At 40.8% G+C, this 17,299-nt stretch overlaps 1 protein-coding gene across 6 annotated transcripts in view; it reads right to left on the bottom strand.

The window, feature by feature from the left end:
• The window catches only part of grin2bb (glutamate receptor, ionotropic, N-methyl D-aspartate 2B, genome duplicate b), a 92,082-nt gene that overhangs the window by 29,291 nt on the left and 45,492 nt on the right, over window positions 1-17,299 (bottom strand). For all 6 annotated transcript variants that reach the window (XM_058640115.1, XM_058640119.1, XM_058640120.1 and 3 more), the window contains exons 4-6: window positions 9,927-10,070; window positions 8,555-8,825; window positions 5,241-5,433 (exon numbers count right to left, since the gene is read on the bottom strand). In XM_058640115.1, the coding sequence (XP_058496098.1) occupies window positions 5,241-5,433; window positions 8,555-8,825; window positions 9,927-10,070 (608 nt within the window). The remainder of the gene's footprint in view (window positions 1-5,240; window positions 5,434-8,554; window positions 8,826-9,926; window positions 10,071-17,299) is intronic.

The following is a 17,299-nucleotide window of genomic DNA, read 5'->3' as shown; positions in this document are numbered from 1 at the left end:
CATGGTCTGCAAACAGGTGGATGGGCAAAACACCTGACGGCACTTCTTGAAAAGCCTTGATTCACAACTGCAAACTCTTTGTTGCATTTTCTCCATGAGTCAAAACGTGTTTTAAAAACTGTATGAGCCTCCTAAAAAGAAGAAATATGTATTTATTGTTCATTTACTCCTGTCAGGGCCAAAAAAAAAGGATAACACAACATTATTTTAAAAGGTAATGTTAGGGGTTAGTCTCCCAGAATCAAAGAGCAAAGACTCATTTCTACAGAAATGGATTTCATTCAAACAGAAATCCAAAGAGATAAAAAGATACAAGAGACAATTTTTTCTGTTGACAGCAGCCACAGCAGAACCGAATCTAATGCAACCACTGACAGTGGGGCCATTACAAACTTCATTTATAAACCGAGAAACAATCATGATAAAATAAATTGCCGCACGTACACAGCATAACAGATGCAAACCAACATTCACTGACCCCATGAATTCTAATCATATGAAATATTGATTGTTATTTCTGTGGCGTTCTAATGTTCACCAGAGGAATTTGTCATAAATGGGCAGAAAATTAGGTTGACTGAGTTAAATGAGAGGAATTGAATTAAAGACTGTATACATTAGTGGAGAAATATACAGTTTTTGAAAAGAAAAGAAAGAGATGAGGAGGTAGGGGTGGAATGTTTTCAGTTATATAGAAAATAAATAAGAATAATAATAAAAAAGAGGTGAAAAGCAGAGGACATTTTAGGTACAAAGGTGAGGTATCCTCACAGCAAAGACAGAGTCCTCGGTGGTGTTGGGGGTCAGCTCAGACCACATGGCCCTTTGTTCAAAGACAAAAACTCAGTCTCCTAAGATCTCATTGTGTGAACTGTTGGATTACTGTTCTCTCTATAATATTCTAAAGCCTTTGCAGAATGTCTACACTCCTCACCCTATCTCTCAGGGTGAGCCCAGACACCCTGCGGAGAAAACCCATTTCGCCCACTTGTATCCACAATCTCGTACTTCTCGGTCATTACCCATAGTTTGTGACCGTAAGTGAGGGTTGGAATGTAGATTGATCGGTAAATTGAGAGCTTTGCCTTTCCATTCAGCTCCCTCTTCACCAAAAATAGAGAGTACAGTGTCCGCATCACTGCAGACGCTGCCCTGACCCGCCTGTCAATCTCTCTCTCCACTGTCCCCTCACTCGTGAACATGACCCCGAGATACTTACACTCCTCCACTTGGGGAAGTGACTCTTCCCCCGACCTGAAGTGGGCAATCCACCTTTTTCCAGCTGAGTACCATGGCCTCAGATTTAGAGGTGCTGATCCTTATGCCAATCGCTTCACACTGCAACCTGTCCCAGAGCAAGCTGCAGGTCACAGATCAATTAAGCCAGTAGGACCAGGTCATCTGCAAAAAGGGACTGAATCCTCTGGTTCCCAAACCTGACGCCCTCCACCACCCTGCTGTGCTAGAAATCGATGATAAAGGGCAGCCTTTGCAGAGTCCAACTCTTACTGGGAAGTTGTCTGACTTACTGCAGCCAATGCAAAACAAGCTCTCACTCCGAAGATCGGACTGCCTGTAGCAACAAGCCGTCCACCCCGTACTCCAAGAGTACTCCCCACAGGACGCTTTGAGGGACACAATCGTAAGCCTTTACCAGGTTCCACAGAGCACACATAGACAAGGTTCAACTATCAGGTGTAGTCTCCTCTCCAGCACCCTGGCGTAGACCTTTCCAGGGAAGCAAAGTAGTGTGATCCCCTTGTAGCTGGAACACACCCTCTGGCCCCCAATGTCCACGCAATGTTGCAACCAGGACAGCCCCACAACATCCAGAGCCTTGAGGAAGTTTTAGACTCAGCAACCACCAAAGCTGCATGTCGTCTGGCTCGCCAGTAACTGTCAGCTGCCTCCAGAGTCCCAAAAGCCAACCAAGCCCTGTAGGACTCCTTCTTCAGCTTGACCACATCCCACATCCCTGCACTTCCTCCTGCAAGTGGTGAGTCCACTGGAGGACAGACCCATGTCTCTGCTTCGGCTGGGCAAGCAAAGGCCTGGCCACCAGGTGCCCCTTCTCCAGGCCTGGCTCCAGCGTGGGGCCCTGGTAACCCTCCAGTAGAATTAGAATAACTTATCATGGGGGTACTTTGAACTGTTCTTTGTCTGGCCATTCATTTATGACCAATTTGCCTTGGGAGACCCTACCAGGGGGCAACAACAAAGCTCCTAGGATCATAATGGCACTCTCCAGCACAATAAAGTTACGGTTCATGGCTGATACTAAGGCAGCAATTAATCTAGGGTGCTCTAAATTGACAGAGGTTAAGAGAAGTGAAAAAGATAAGAGATTGGAACAGAGTAATATCAACAACAAAGTGCAGGTGACACAGACGTATGACACTTTGACCCACTTCCATGGCAAGGAAGAATCTTTCAAAAGAACAGTCATCTGTTCTCTAGACGCCCAAAAGCAAAATGAAATATCCAACTTGTTCGACAATGAAATGTCCAGCAACAGTTAGACACATACTTAATTATGCCTATTAATAAATGCAGTAATTGTACCCTACTGCTGCAGGACAAAATATCTTTGAAAAGGTGAAATAGGATGAGAGTACCATGCATGAGAGACAGCGTCAAGTGTCAGATGGCCTGCATCAGCGCTTATCTGCTGAGCTCTACTGAAAGGTCTAAACAAGAACATGCAGTGAGTTCACAGATGTAGACACACATGTCTCATTGGATATTGGACATAAAAGAAAAGTCACCACAGAACATTAATCATCTCTTATGTCATATCTACAGATATGGTTGCGTGTTTACAAGCACCAGGGTTAAAATAGTCATTTGAAGCAAGTGTACGCCATACAAATGGATGGCCTCTAGTTGTTTAATATGTGTGTGCTTATGTATCTGTTGGGTTAGGTTGCTTATTTGTCCTGAAATGTGTGAATGCATGCAGCATATGGGCATATTTATCTGTGCATGTTTGTGTTCCACATCAAGTCAAGCCTTAAACCAAAGCTGATAAGTGATTCAATGGAGCCTCCCATCTCCGTCCATCAGTGCCGACAGGATGACATGCTAATGCAGCATGCATTCAGCCCACTGTGGCCTGTAGCTATACAAGACGACACTGAAACATATGGCTGTGTTATTGCTTTTGTCTCTGGAGATGAGGGATTACAATAAAAAGGTCAAATTATGTAAGTATTGGACTGCTTCTTGCCTCTGGGGTCACCACCAAGATCCACCAATCTAAAATCACTACATTTGCTCAGCTGAATGGAGAATAATGGAACGGTTGGTTGAAAAATACTAATTCACACAACACAGCATCCCAGGTGTATGCCTGAAGGATGATTGAGAGCTCGCTCTGAGTCTGATAGTGTCCTTTGGGGACTGATATATTCGTGGCTGCAGTGTTATTGTTATCTCAGCCCTGTTTGTGGGGGAATCCTAGACAGCAGCCATAAGTGATACTGATATGAATACAGAAACACAGGCAAAGACCAGACCAACATTTACAATAATACATCAACCTCAACCTGAAGATTAAAGAGGCAGAGGAGGTTGCATAAGGTTTCCATGGTTTTTCCACATTACTCAAATTCAAACTCACAGTGAGAAAAATACTAAATGACAAAGAAAACAACAACACAACAACAGAGAAAACGTTACATATTGGCACAAAGAGGGCTCAAATATACAGTATATGGATGGTGTGAGTAATTCTAAGCTTTTAGCCTGAAGAGCAGTAAACAGTCACACACACGTGTGTGTCTGTGTGCTGGTGATAACACAACTGTTGTTCTTTGGCTCTTTTTTCTTTAATCCACTTGTCCCTGAGCATTCAATTAGCGGTGGAATCTCTGATCAGTGTGAACAGTAAGCGCATTCCCTATGAAGTTTAATGGAGATGAATTATTGAAAACCACTGCTACTGCTTTTACTGGAATTTGCCAAAAAAGCAAAACAAGGAGGTTCAGTGGAGAAGAGGGATTTGAGTTCAGTTACACATAACACACAGGTGTTCTAACTGTGAGAATTCCCTTTTCTGTTTGCTCTGAATTTTAAAATCTTTAAAATACTGAACTGGTGAAACAAAATGTCTCCTCTCTCAGCAACTCAAAAAACAAATCTATCTTTGTTTTTAAGTTTATTTGACTAGTACTAAATAATATAAAGAGTGTGATATAGTTGCTTTGATTATTCTGACTAATTGAAGATGGAGCTGCTGGGCAGGAGGAAAAGAGGAAGACCACAGAGAAGGTTCATGGATGTTGTGAAGGAGGACATGACGACAGGTGGTGTAACAGAAGAGGACACAAGAGATAGGACAAGATGGAGGAAGATGATCCGCTGCAGCGACCCCTAAAGGGAGAAGCCGAAAGAAGAAGAAGCACCATGGCCACTAACAGGAAATTCACCAGACACCTTTAACTCCCATAAACAACAACCCGTAGTCTGCACCATCTGAGATTAAACACCACCTCTCCTTCATTCCATGTGTGAGCTAATTCCCTTTTACACACAGGTGCATGTACATGCTCCTGTCTCGTCACCACCATCATCCTCTGGCTTGTTCCCAACTTCAAACCTGACTTCGCTCATTGAGCTTTTCTTTTTAAACACTGCCTTCTCAGCTCAGAGCAGATCTGTCTCCTCAGCAGAGAATCTTTCACTTCTCCAGTTTCCTACATTCACCATTCAATAAGCAATGCGCCAAACACAGGCCCATGTGGCCTTTATAGGATGCTACACCAAAAACACACCAAATAATTCAGACACTAAATACAACCCTTTTGTGGCTTGAGTCTCAGTTAGCACCAAGACAACCGAGCGCTTTTTTAGACCATATGGTGGTTAGACCACATTCAGACCTGGTATTTGAGTAACCCCAAACAAAGCTCTACTCATCCTGCTGTAACATGAAATAATATTTTAACCATTGCAAAAAAGACATCATACAAGATCAACATTAATATTGTGGAAGTGGCTAAATAAATCAGCCGATTGACAGTGGTTAGTGTAAAAAAACCCAATGCAACTGTAGTGGGTCAGAGGACGTCCACTAAGGAGACGCTCTCTAATCTTTTTAGTAGAGACTGAGGGCGTTTGGAAATGTACCTCTAGTGATCTGCAGGTAATAGGATCACTCAGAGTCAGGATGGATGTTAATTCCACGTCTGAACAGGATCTTACAGCCACTCTGCCCTGCTTTCCCGTGAGCATTAACTCACCTCAGTATTTCTTTGGAGTGGCCGGTGTTGGCGCTCTTTTTGTCGGGTGTGCCAAGGCAGCTTGACTTCAACAAGGTGTGTGGTCCACGGTCCAGTATCATTGTAGAGGTCGCTGTGGCTATAACAGCCACTGCATCACGTACTCTGGCCTCGATGTTATAGTCCCATTCGTCATATGACACTGAAATAAGCCCTAGGGAACAGAGCGATGGATTGAGGTGAGAAGTACGGAAAAGCAGGAAGAAAAAGACAGGCAAAAGGGAATATGTACAACTCCTTTTACCGCCTCACAGTTCTCATATTGATTTCTGAAAACCATGAACAGCAGTCAATTGTGTTTTCACACGTGTAAAATTAGATGCACAAGCAAATGGAATAAATACAGACTCGAAGAGATGAATTGTTCAGCCACGGCAAAATGGCAAAGAGTTCTTTTTCCGCCCTAACTCATGACCAAGACAGATTTTGTCAAACATAGTGGATGATGGACTCCAGTAACACTCGATATTCACAATACATAAATGTATAAAATGATCAAAGTAAAGGCTGTTTAGTCTCATGTAAACCTATGTACCAGAAAAAGACCAAATGATCTCCCAAATGAATTAAGTCCGCCTTGGGTTACATAAGTTAACCCAGCACTGACTGCAAATACTGTAGGAAAGAATTTGCATATATGTAAATGAGCCCATCTGCCACTTGTGCCCAATTTTCAATCCAAAGTATTTTGGAAACTTACTTTAGAATAATCAGGAGGAATGAAAGTTTCAGTTTGTTGATCAGCCAGGAGTTGTTAACATGACTTTGATTCTGCTTTGACCTTTAATTTGACTCCTCATTTAATAGGATACTGACTTTGGTAATTAAATCCTTGTATGGCCTATAGTTTTTCAAACTTATACAGCATATGACATTTAAACCCTTTTATTTAAACCCTGAAGTGTTAATGACACAAGCATCTTATTTGGGACCGGTTTCAGGCTGATCATTTCGTTAAACCAGAGGCATGTTTATAGTGTAAAAAAGCCAGATCTGTCTCAAGAAAGCAACAGTCTCACTAAATAAAAAAACAGGCTTATTTTAGTTAAGTTAAACAGAGCGACGCATGACTGAGGATAACTCTGACCAACAAATGTGTATTTAGGTATTTAAACATGGTCAACGTTCAAAATGAGTGACTGAATGTGGAAGAAATTTGACCCAAGTGACTTGAACGTAGCATGTTTGGTGCCAGGGAGGCTGGTCTGAGTATTTCAGAAACTGCTAATCTACTGGGATTTTTATACTCAACCATCTCTAGGGTTTTAAGAGGAAAAAAAACAAGTATTCTTTGGGTGAACAATGCTTGGTTGATGCCAGAGGTCAGATGAGAATGACCAGACTGGTTAGAAATGACAGAAAGTGACTCACAAAACACACACAAAGTTTATAGATGACTGCTTTTGAACACACAGCACAGTGAACCTTGAAGCAGATGGGATATTGAACCAAAGACAGAGCCAGGTGCCACTTCTGAGTGTCATGTGAGAGATCAGATCTCATCAAATACATCCTCAGTGTTTACTGGGTACATTCACATATGCAGTTAGAGGCCTCGCTAGTCTAATGATCACATGACTTTTTTTTCAAAGTTTCTCCAGCTCCATGTTCATTTTTAATGTGCAAAACTTCAGGTGGGTGGAAGACACAGTGATAAGAGGACTAAGTGTTTTTGGAGGATGCACTAACTTGTAAATATATAATACCAGTGAGGTCATTGTCAGTCATTTTCATATTTCCAAGGAAACTTGTCTGACTGCCCAGGTACAGTAACAGGCTGTTCACACCAGAGATGAGGACTCCAAAAATACTTGACTTGCAGCTCAATCTCAAAAGACAGTATTTCATTATACCAGTAGGTGTCAGTGGCAGGTTGGTTACACTGTAGACTGACACGACAGGAACACGCTTGCGTTTTTGTGTAGATAACCAATACGCTACTTTGGGGAAAACGATGATGTCATAGTCCCGCCTCTGCCTTGCGCTGACATTCACTGTGGCTATCTGCATCCTCGTTGTCGTCATCCTCCACCCTCTGTTTGGACACTGTTTACTTTATAACTTTTATGTCCTTCCTTTCTACTGGCTTGTTTCATTCTGTCCCTGTTTCTGTGATTAATCCTTTTTTAAAAAGCACACATGCTTTACGTGCATGCTCGATGTCTTCTTCCCTGTTTTTGGTGCAGCAGTGTTAGGAGGCTAACATGGCTAATTTGCCTAACTTAGCTGTTTATGTTAGCTGTGTAACCTTGATGTAGCTTCATTATGGTTAAATAACAATAAAAATGTATAAATCCTCATGTTTGCACCATTGGTTGGTGCGTGCACTTTCAATAAAGATGTTGACTAACACAGACAAATATCATGTGTCCTGTGATGTGAAAGAAAATGCAGTTATGTAATACAACTGCTCAATCTTGACACTGTACTGTATGGACGATAGATGTTACACTACATGCTTTGGATACATGAGATTTGACAATGCAGTGTTAGGGACAGTCCAGATGGAAAGACAGAATGCTCATTTCAACCACAGACTTCAGACTTGACTTGAACTTGAGCTCCGAGACTTTGAGACAAGATTTCGACTTGCAAAAAACGACTTGTGAACATCTCTCGTTCACACATACAAATTCACAAAGCTGGGCCAGTGAACAGTCTGATCAACTGTGAATTAAACCTGGCTTTACAGCCATGTCCCCCCCCCCGCTGAGCTTGTTAGATGTAAAAAGAGCCAACCTACACTAAAGGAAAAAGTTGAGAAAGGCTCTAAAAACCTGTACCACAATATAAACCACAAGCAAATGAGAGACAATCACAATCTTCATTCCAGCAGAAATGAAAGCATAGAGATGTTTACTGCAACAAACTACTTTGTGAAATCACAAAGTAAGAATCAGCAGCCTAGTTTTTAGAACCAAGAATCAATTTGCAACAGGGTGAATGTCACCCTGGCCCAAACAGCTGACCGAGCTTCTGATATACATTTGAAGGATTCACTATGGGGTCATGAAAAACAACAATTCATACCATTATGTAATTATAAAAAATGACATATAGTTACTCTATTTTTAATTTTTCACACTGGACCTTTAATTCTAATTTGAAAAAAGTTGGATTTCCTAGAATTAGTGCACATTAATTCAACTGGCATTAGGACATCTTTGTATAATGGATTCCATTTTTTAATTGCCACATGAACTATTGAAGGCCATGGTCATATTTTTGTAAAACAACAAAATAAAAAAAACGTGTCCCCTGGTGTTTGATTGTACCTGTAGGAAAGACAGGGGGAGCATGGTCTGCATCCCCGGCCACCAGCGAGGGCACGATCCAGGTGAAGCCGTAGCCAGTGAGGCCGACAGAATGAGCCACTTCAAAGATGGTGCTCGCCTCCTCCTTTGTGCAAAAGAGCAGAATGACAGGACTCTGCAGTTTCTTCATCTGATTCTGGATCTTGGAGTCCCCGTCGTCCACAGACATGTCCAGGAGGAGGACCTCTTCTAGCTCCCAGCCCACAAAGCTGTTATCGATGGTGCTGCGAATCTGGATAGAAAAAGGGAGATGTGACTTTAGAAAAGAGTGTAGGCTGCACATGTTCAGCGGGATTGTTAAAGAAGACACTTGAACAAAAGTGACTGAGATGTCTCCTCCTCCAGCTCCCAGACTGCAAAACTGTTCTGTCTTCACTCATGTCTCAGGAGTAGGAAGAAGATTTTTTATTTATTAATTTTTTTAAACAGAACTTGATTAGGTAATCTCTTGTCCCAAATCTCACTCACACACAGTGGGGTTTGTAGGTATAGTATGTACAATATGTACTGCAGTCATTTATATCTGTGTATCCATGATTTTTAAGGTATTTACATTATCCACTGGTATTTTTCAAATACACAATAGATACTTTACCAGTTGATCTAAAATACAAATTAAATGAATTCAATATAAACGGACTATTATGACAGTATGAGTGTGGAACGCTAAATGTCCTCATTCCCCATCCATGATTAAAAGGATTTGTTTCTTTCACTTTCATTTTATTTAAAGGAAACCCACTCTCACTGATGAAGTATGAGAAACAAACATAATAACCATATTATTATTTGTTCCAGATGTATTTATGTAATACCAGCCTCTAAAAAGAAGTCTGTTGTCAGTCCCGAAGATGACAAATTAAAAACAATATATTTTAAAAGCTTGAAATAATGGCTCATGACATCATAATTTCAGGAAATAACATGCTGTTTTTTCTTTTTTTTTTAGTCCACTGTGCTGTAGCTACATAGTCCTCACTAAACCAGCCTCTCATCAAATGGTAACAAACAATGAGAAAACTGCAGGACTTGTCCGGCCTCATAAAATAGGTCCCCAAAAGACAAAAGTAATAACACCAAATGTGCCTGAGTGAGACCCAGAGTCAAAGTGAATGTTTTTTTGGTTTTTAAATCCATGGTAGCAAATGTTTACAGGCATTAGCTTCATTACTGATAAGTATCCTGCTGCTTCTGGAGTCTGGGTTTTGTTAAAGAAAAACATTCATCTTTGAAGGCCTCACCTTATTGCCAAGTGGTGTATTTCAAGATGCATCACAGTGATGATGGATGGTTGGTGCATTCAAACATACATTTGTTTTCATTGCTTATTTACCTTGTTGACAAAGTCCTGGTGGCCGGGATAGTATGAGGTGACGATGGAGAATATGTACCAGTCATACTCCTCCATGATGTTCAACATGACCGAGGCCTGCTGCTCGATGGATGGTCCAAACTGGAAAAACATGGAGTTGTCGTCCTGGAAACCAGAGAGACAATCAACAAACGGCCATGAGTCATATGACACCAGAGACAGAGAACAGTGGATTATGAAACGTGTCCAGTTGTTGCAGTCCACAAGACTCTGGAATATGGTGTGGTTTGTAGCTCGGGATTTATAACTTAGCAGTTATATGACATATTTTTGACCAGACTTTTACTCCCATGCAATGTCAATGCTGGACAAGGTGAATTATTCATTGTCAAGAGCCCAAACAAAGTTTGATTGCACACTTAATATGCGGCAGAGAGCACAACAGATAATATGGCCACCTGGTTCGATGATATATTAATATGGCACCAAATGTGTGGAGAGACCATTCTGTCAAAACACTGTCCTTCAAGGAGAGAGTGGGAGGAGACAAAGTTTTTAAACTGATGGCTGGTGTCACGGCTTGGTCAAGGGTGGTTAAGTCACGCAGGCAAAACTGCCAAGCCACTCATCAGGTCATAGAAGGATTATTCACGAATGTTGGCATCCAGAGGCGACGCGTCAGAGCGGCTGCGACGGGAACAGCATCACGTCAGCGGTTGTCACGACTGAGATGACTGGAAGTGTTGGTTAAAGCTTAAACACGGGCCATTGTTTTAACTGTTTCACAATCTACTGTATGCCTCTCATGCTAAAAGTGCTTGGATAAAGGGACTAGTTCAACATTTTCAAAATATATTTTTTATAAATATAAAATGTCACGGTCAGTTTCACAAAACATGCACGAATACACCAAACAACACCTCCAAGGCTGACTTATTCAAAGAGGTTGCATCGAATAAATAATTCTGGCCTGCTGTAACATGCTCAGCGATGATACAATCTGTGAGCAGGCGCTGTGCCAGGAGGACACAGCTGGTTTCAATAGTGAGCCGACTCCAGCTCCACACTTTACATGGAGAAAAAAGATGGATATCAGCCTCCTCACTGCACAGACATATATATACACTGTATATAACAGATCACCTTCCCGTTTAAAGCCATAGTACTTAAGATTGAACATCAGCAAATGTCTGTTACATTCAAGCCATTTCCAAATGAGTTCACACAATTCTGATCAAGTCTCAGGGTTTCTCAGAATAGAAGTGATTTGAATCTCGTGTTGCCTGTTGACGTCGCACACAGGAAGTGATTCGTTTTACGTAAATTTACGTAAAAAGTTGATTCTACTGCTAAAAAAACTGGATGTTAATCAGCTTCCTGGGATACATTTTTATTGAAAAATATTTTTCCTCAGGGACTGTACAAACAAACACAAGTTCAGGAGAAACCCCTAAATTTCCCTTCATTGTATCAGTGTTTTATCCACACGCAACCAGCGTTTTGGAAGCACTATATAAGCATTATTATTTGACAATGGGTCCTTGAGTGGGAAAATATGAAGCCCAAGTGCCACTCTTGGGTTTCCGTGTATACAACCAATAAGCCACTTTGGGAAAATGATGATGCCTCAGTAACTTTTATTGTCTTAATTTTTCTTTCAGAGTCATTGAAGACATTTCTTGAGACAATGCCGTGTTTACAGAAAGAAAAATCATCCAGGGAAAGTTCTGCTTCCTTAGGGGTGTGACAGTTACACACTGGAGCGTTAAATATTTATTAGTTAAGAAAAAAAAACAAGAGAGAAGGGCCCATTGCAGTAACCCAGGATCGATTCTATTCACAGTCTTTTGCTGTGTGCCCCCCCCATTCTAAATGATGTGCATCTATCAGTTTTTGTAATATAAATTGACTTAAACACACACGTGAACATGTATGCAACATTGTGCTTCCTAGTGAGTTATAAAGGTCAAAAATTCACTCGCTTACACGTGTACTCTAGAACAACTCATGCACTGCTGCACTGTATTTGCAATCTGAGGTCCATGTGCAGGCATATACATATATACATACACATATATATATATATATATATATATATATATATATATATATATATATATGTGTATGTATATATATATATATATATATATACATACATACACATATATATGTATATATATATATATATACATACATACACATATATATATATATATATACAGTGCCTTGTGAAAGTATCCGGCCCCCTTGAACTTTTCAACCTTTTGCCACATTTGAGGCTTCAAACATAAAGATATAAAATTAAAATTTTTTGTCAAGAATCAACAACAAGTGGGACACAATTGTGAAGTGGAACCAAATTTATTGGATAATTTAAACTTTTTTAACAAATAAAAAACTGAAAAGTGGGGCGTGCAATATTATTCGGCCCCCTTGCGTTAATACTTTGTAGCGCCACCTTTTGCTGCAATTACAGCTGCAAGTCGCTTGGGATATGTCTCTATCAGTTTTGCACATCGAGAGACTGGAATTCTTGCCCATTCTTCCTTGCAAAACAGCTCGAGCTCAGTGAGGTTGGATGGAGAGCGTTTGTGAACAGCAGTCTTCAGCTCTTTCCACAGATTCTCGATTGGATTCAGGTCTGGACTTTGACTGGGCCATTCTAACACTCGGATATGTTTATTTGTGAACCATTCCATTGTAGATTTGGCTTTATGTTTAGGATCATTGTCCTGTTGGAAGATAAATCTCCGTCCCAGTCTCAGGTCTTTTGCAGACTCCAACAGGTTTTCTTCCAGAATGGTCCTGTATTTGGCTCCATCCATCTTCCCATCAATTTGAACCATCTTCCCTGTCCCTGCTGAAGAAAAGCAGGCCCAAACCATGATGCTGCCGCCACCATGTTTGACAGTGGGGATGGTGTGTTCAGGGTGATGAGCTGTGTTGCTTTTACGCCAAACATATCCTTTTGCATTGTGGCCAAAAGTTCAATTTTGGTTTCATCTGACCAGAGCACCTTCTTCCACATGTTTGGTGTGTCTCCCAGGTGGCTTGTGGCAAACTTTAAACCAGACTTTTTATGGATTTCTTTGAGAAATGGCTTTCTTCTTGCCACTCTTCCATAAAGGCCAGATTTGTGCAGTGTACGACTGATTGTTGTCCTATGGACAGACTCTCCCACCTCAGCTGTAGATCTCTGCAGTTCATCCAGAGTGATCATGGGCCTCTTGGCTGCATCTCTGATCAGTCTTCTCCTTGTTCGAGATGAAAGTTTGGAGGGACGGCCGGGTCTTGGTAGATTTGCAGTGGTCTGATACTCCTTCCATTTCAATATGATTGCTTGCACAGTGCTCGTTGCAATGTTTAAAGCTTGGGAAATATTTTTGTATCCAAATCCAGCTTTAAACTTCTCCACAACAGTATCTCGGACCTGCCTGGTGTGTTCCTTGGTCTTCATGATGCTCTCTGCGCTTTAAACAGAATCCTGAGACTATCACAGAGCAGGTGCATTTATACAGAGACCCGATTACACACAGGTGGATTCTATTTATCATCATCAGTCATTTAGGACAACATTGGATAATTCAGAGATCCTCACTGAACTTCTGGAGTGAGTTTGCTGCACTGAAAGTAAAGGGGCCGAATAATATTGCACGCCCCACTTTCAGTTTTTTATTTGTTAAAAAAGTATAAATTATCCAATGAATTTGGTTCCACTTCACAATTGTGTCCCACTTGTTGTTGATTCTTGACAAAAAATTTCAATTTTATATCTTTATGTTTGAAGCCTCAAATGTGGCAAAAGGTTGAAAAGTTCAAGGGGGCCGGATACTTTCACAAGGCACTGTATATATATATATATATATATATATATATATATATATATATATATATTTGAACTACACGTCTCCATCCACGTGTGCAATCAGTCATACATGTTATTCATGCAGGACGACTCGGAGCATCAAGCAGTCCTCAGGTTAGGTGCTCTATACCTCCAATCTACATCAAAGCACCATCTCCACCTTCCTCTTCTTTCTTCACCCACAGGGATACAAAAGTAATGTGTTCCCTACTTTTCTCTTTAATGAGGTTAGAACATTGCAGTTTCAAATGACGGTTGGAGGATGGGTAGCAGTGGGGGGGGCGAGGGTGGGCAGGCCTGTATGTGGGTGTATGTGTGAATCTGACAGTAAATACACTCCACACGGTTCAGGAGGGTAATGACGGTATAATGTCAAGCAGCTAATGCACAATTCGCCTCTAACTTCTCATATTTCCGTCAACATCGGTCATTGTTTGAGCATTTGCTGCTTCGACGTGCTGATTTTTTAATGCAATGTAGAGATGAGTGAGTGCTACGAGCAATTTACTTTTATTTTTACGAGAAAAATATAATGAAAGCAAGGCTTACATCATTTCTTTCTTGGGCCAAATATCCCCAGAAAATGTCATCACAATCATCACAATTTGGAGTTATGCTGCTCAAAAACAAGCAGTTGCCGGCGCAGCTTGCAGCAGTTGCCAGTCCTTGGTGTAAGTAAAAAAAACAATCCATCTCAGAAACAAAGTCCTGCTTAATGTGGATAAATAACTGCCTGCAATAACCTGTCAGAGATATCGGTAGAAATACAACAGATACACACACACACACTCAACTCAAAAACAAGCACATGGGCACTGCACTATCAGATAAAATGTGTCCCGCAGATTCAGAAGAGGAAGCTCTAAAAAGAGCATTGATACTTTCATGTATGATTTACTCAAAATAAGAAACAAGAAAAATCCTAATAATTAAAAAATGGACATGGTGTCTTCCGCTCAAAAGCGTCTGAGAAACGTTTGGTGTGTCTTGGTGGAGCTGTGCCTGCAGAGAAAGTTAAAACTGTTCTGCTTTCCGGATTATCCAGATTAATCATGACATTGTTGCTGCTGAATTATTTAAGTATAACTCCTGAATACTGTCGGCACCACAACAAAAATCCGACTTTCCTCTTTTGCATACGGAAGAACATTCAGACTGATATATTTCTAAACTTTGGCATTGGCCACTTCTTTGTGTCACAAAAGCTGTGTTTTGATTAACAGCCACGTTGTTCAAATCCAATTCAAGTCTGATTTATTTCTGAACAGATTTGACCTTTTAAATTCTTCACTACAAGCGTCTGCCCTCTTAACCGAAACGCACGCACAGCTATACCTTTTTGCAACAAGAGGGATCGTCATTTTTGTGAGACCACTCCTTACTGAAGTGGGAGAAAGATGAGGTAACATCACATGAGATGTGCCTTTACTGAGGGGAAATGAAGAAAGGGAAGCTATCGCAGCAAAATTGTGAGTGAGTTGTAGCTCTAGAGGATGACACTCTCTCTACATTGTTGCATTTTGCTGTGCTGCCGGCCACAACAACAACTCTCAGTGTATGCATAGAGGCAAAAAGTACAAAAAAGGTTTAGGTTTTAAGAGGTGAGTCTTTTGTTCAATCTGGTTTCACATGTGACCCTGCAGGCAGCCATGTTTCCAGTAAGAGCTGGCGATGCGCTCAGTGGAGTCAGTGCTGACACATTTACATGTAAGTTAAAAGTCAGATTTTGGTCAGACTAAGACAATAATTTTTTTAATGTCATGTAAACACATTAGTCCGACTAAAATCGAGCTAGTCTAGTGGACTAACATACCCTGGAGAATGTGAGTCATAGTCCGATTACTCCTGCATGTATGCACTTCGGACTGGAGTCGCCCCGGTCTTTGACCCGGATGATGTATATGATGTTGCCAGAAATCATACACAGACAACCCAGCAACCACAAGAGCCATGCTCCATCTAACTTGTATCACGATCAACATGTACAACAGGTACGAAACGTACACAACCACAGCACGATCCATCTCACCGTCCATCTCGCTGTTCACCGTTTGTTTTTCTGTGACGTAAAGGTCAACAGGAAACTGATTCAATATGCACTGGCTTATAGAGAGATACAGCACCACCTACAGAGGCGGAGTCAGGCGAACACATTGATTTCACTCGGACTCTGCAAGTTGTCCAATTGTCTTAGTTAGACTTTGGCCTTAGCTCGATTAAACTGTGCATGCACACGTAACAAGTTTGTCAGTTCCACATAAAACCATGCTTCAAAAGTGCTGAACTATCCCTTTACTGTTTTTTACTCACACAGTATCTTCGGTATTTATTTCCCCTGCTCTAAACACCCGGTTCACTACGTATCTCTTTCTCCTTGATTTTTCTTTCTATATCAGGCTCAGAGCAGTGCAATCACTGTGATCTAACCTATCAGAGAGTTCACCACTTACATCATTCCCTCCATCTTTGATTATGGCTAATCATCATCTCATTCTACTGTCGCTTTCATGTCATAATCACCCTTCTTTCATTTGTGTCATTAATTCCTTCCTCTTTCAACCTAAACCTACATTTTTTCCTCTTTCGCCTGCTTTTATGTCACGTCATGCAAATTCATTAGTTCGAAGCACAGAGGTGTTAAGTGTTCCTCGGGGGTTCAGTCCATGAGTGCGTCATTAATTGACCTGCTTATTTTCTTGCCTGTCATTTCACATAAATACTGGGTCCTTGAAGGTTTGAATTAGGTTACCCTATTTCCTTTGTCTTCTTTTATATGAGTCACAGCTTATTGTCTCTTTTTAAATGTGTTAATGGTGCATTTCATATGTAAATTATGAACTATTTGTTTTTAACATTCGAAACTGTGACGTTAGGCGCATTGTGATTTCATGTTTAAAATGACAATTATGGCTTTTAAACTGACTCCTTGTGAAATTTAAATCTTGCTTACGATTCCAGGGGATCTGAAGAGAGTAAAATCTTGTGCCACATTAGTTACTCTATTCACATAAGTGTCGTATCATTATAATGAACAAATAATGTGACTATAAGTTTGGAGGGGGGGCCAGCGTCAGAGCCAGGCTAACAGATACAGGAGCAACAGAGCCCGTTGGACCAGCTGTAGAACCGGCCCTGTAGATAAAAAAAACCCCAAAAAAAACCGACCAGTGCTGCTGGTCCTGATTGAAAGTTTATAATCCACAGATGACAATGAATTATAGAGGCATTATATCTTCTTGGGTTGCAATGGTTAGTTTTCATATTCCAGGTAGGGCTGCTTGATTATAGAAAAAATAACAATCATGATTATTTGGGTCAAAATGGAAATCTTGATTATTTCAAACAATCACTCATTGACTTGAACCAAATAGAATTTATTGCACTTTAAAAAGACATTTTGAATATTTACCTTAAAATAACTATAAATGATTGCATATATCTTTACTCACACTGCGTGCATAATTCCACTGAACGCCGGTGTTCTATTTTTGCTGCAATTGCCGGATGACGAGCAGGACAGGGACTCAAA

Source organism: Solea solea, chromosome 10 (genome assembly GCF_958295425.1).
Source record: "Solea solea chromosome 10, fSolSol10.1, whole genome shotgun sequence".
Classification (NCBI taxonomy): Eukaryota; Metazoa; Chordata; class Actinopteri; order Pleuronectiformes; family Soleidae; genus Solea; species Solea solea.
Note: the sequence above shows the minus strand (reverse complement) of the source record. Positions and strands in the feature narration are given on the sequence as shown.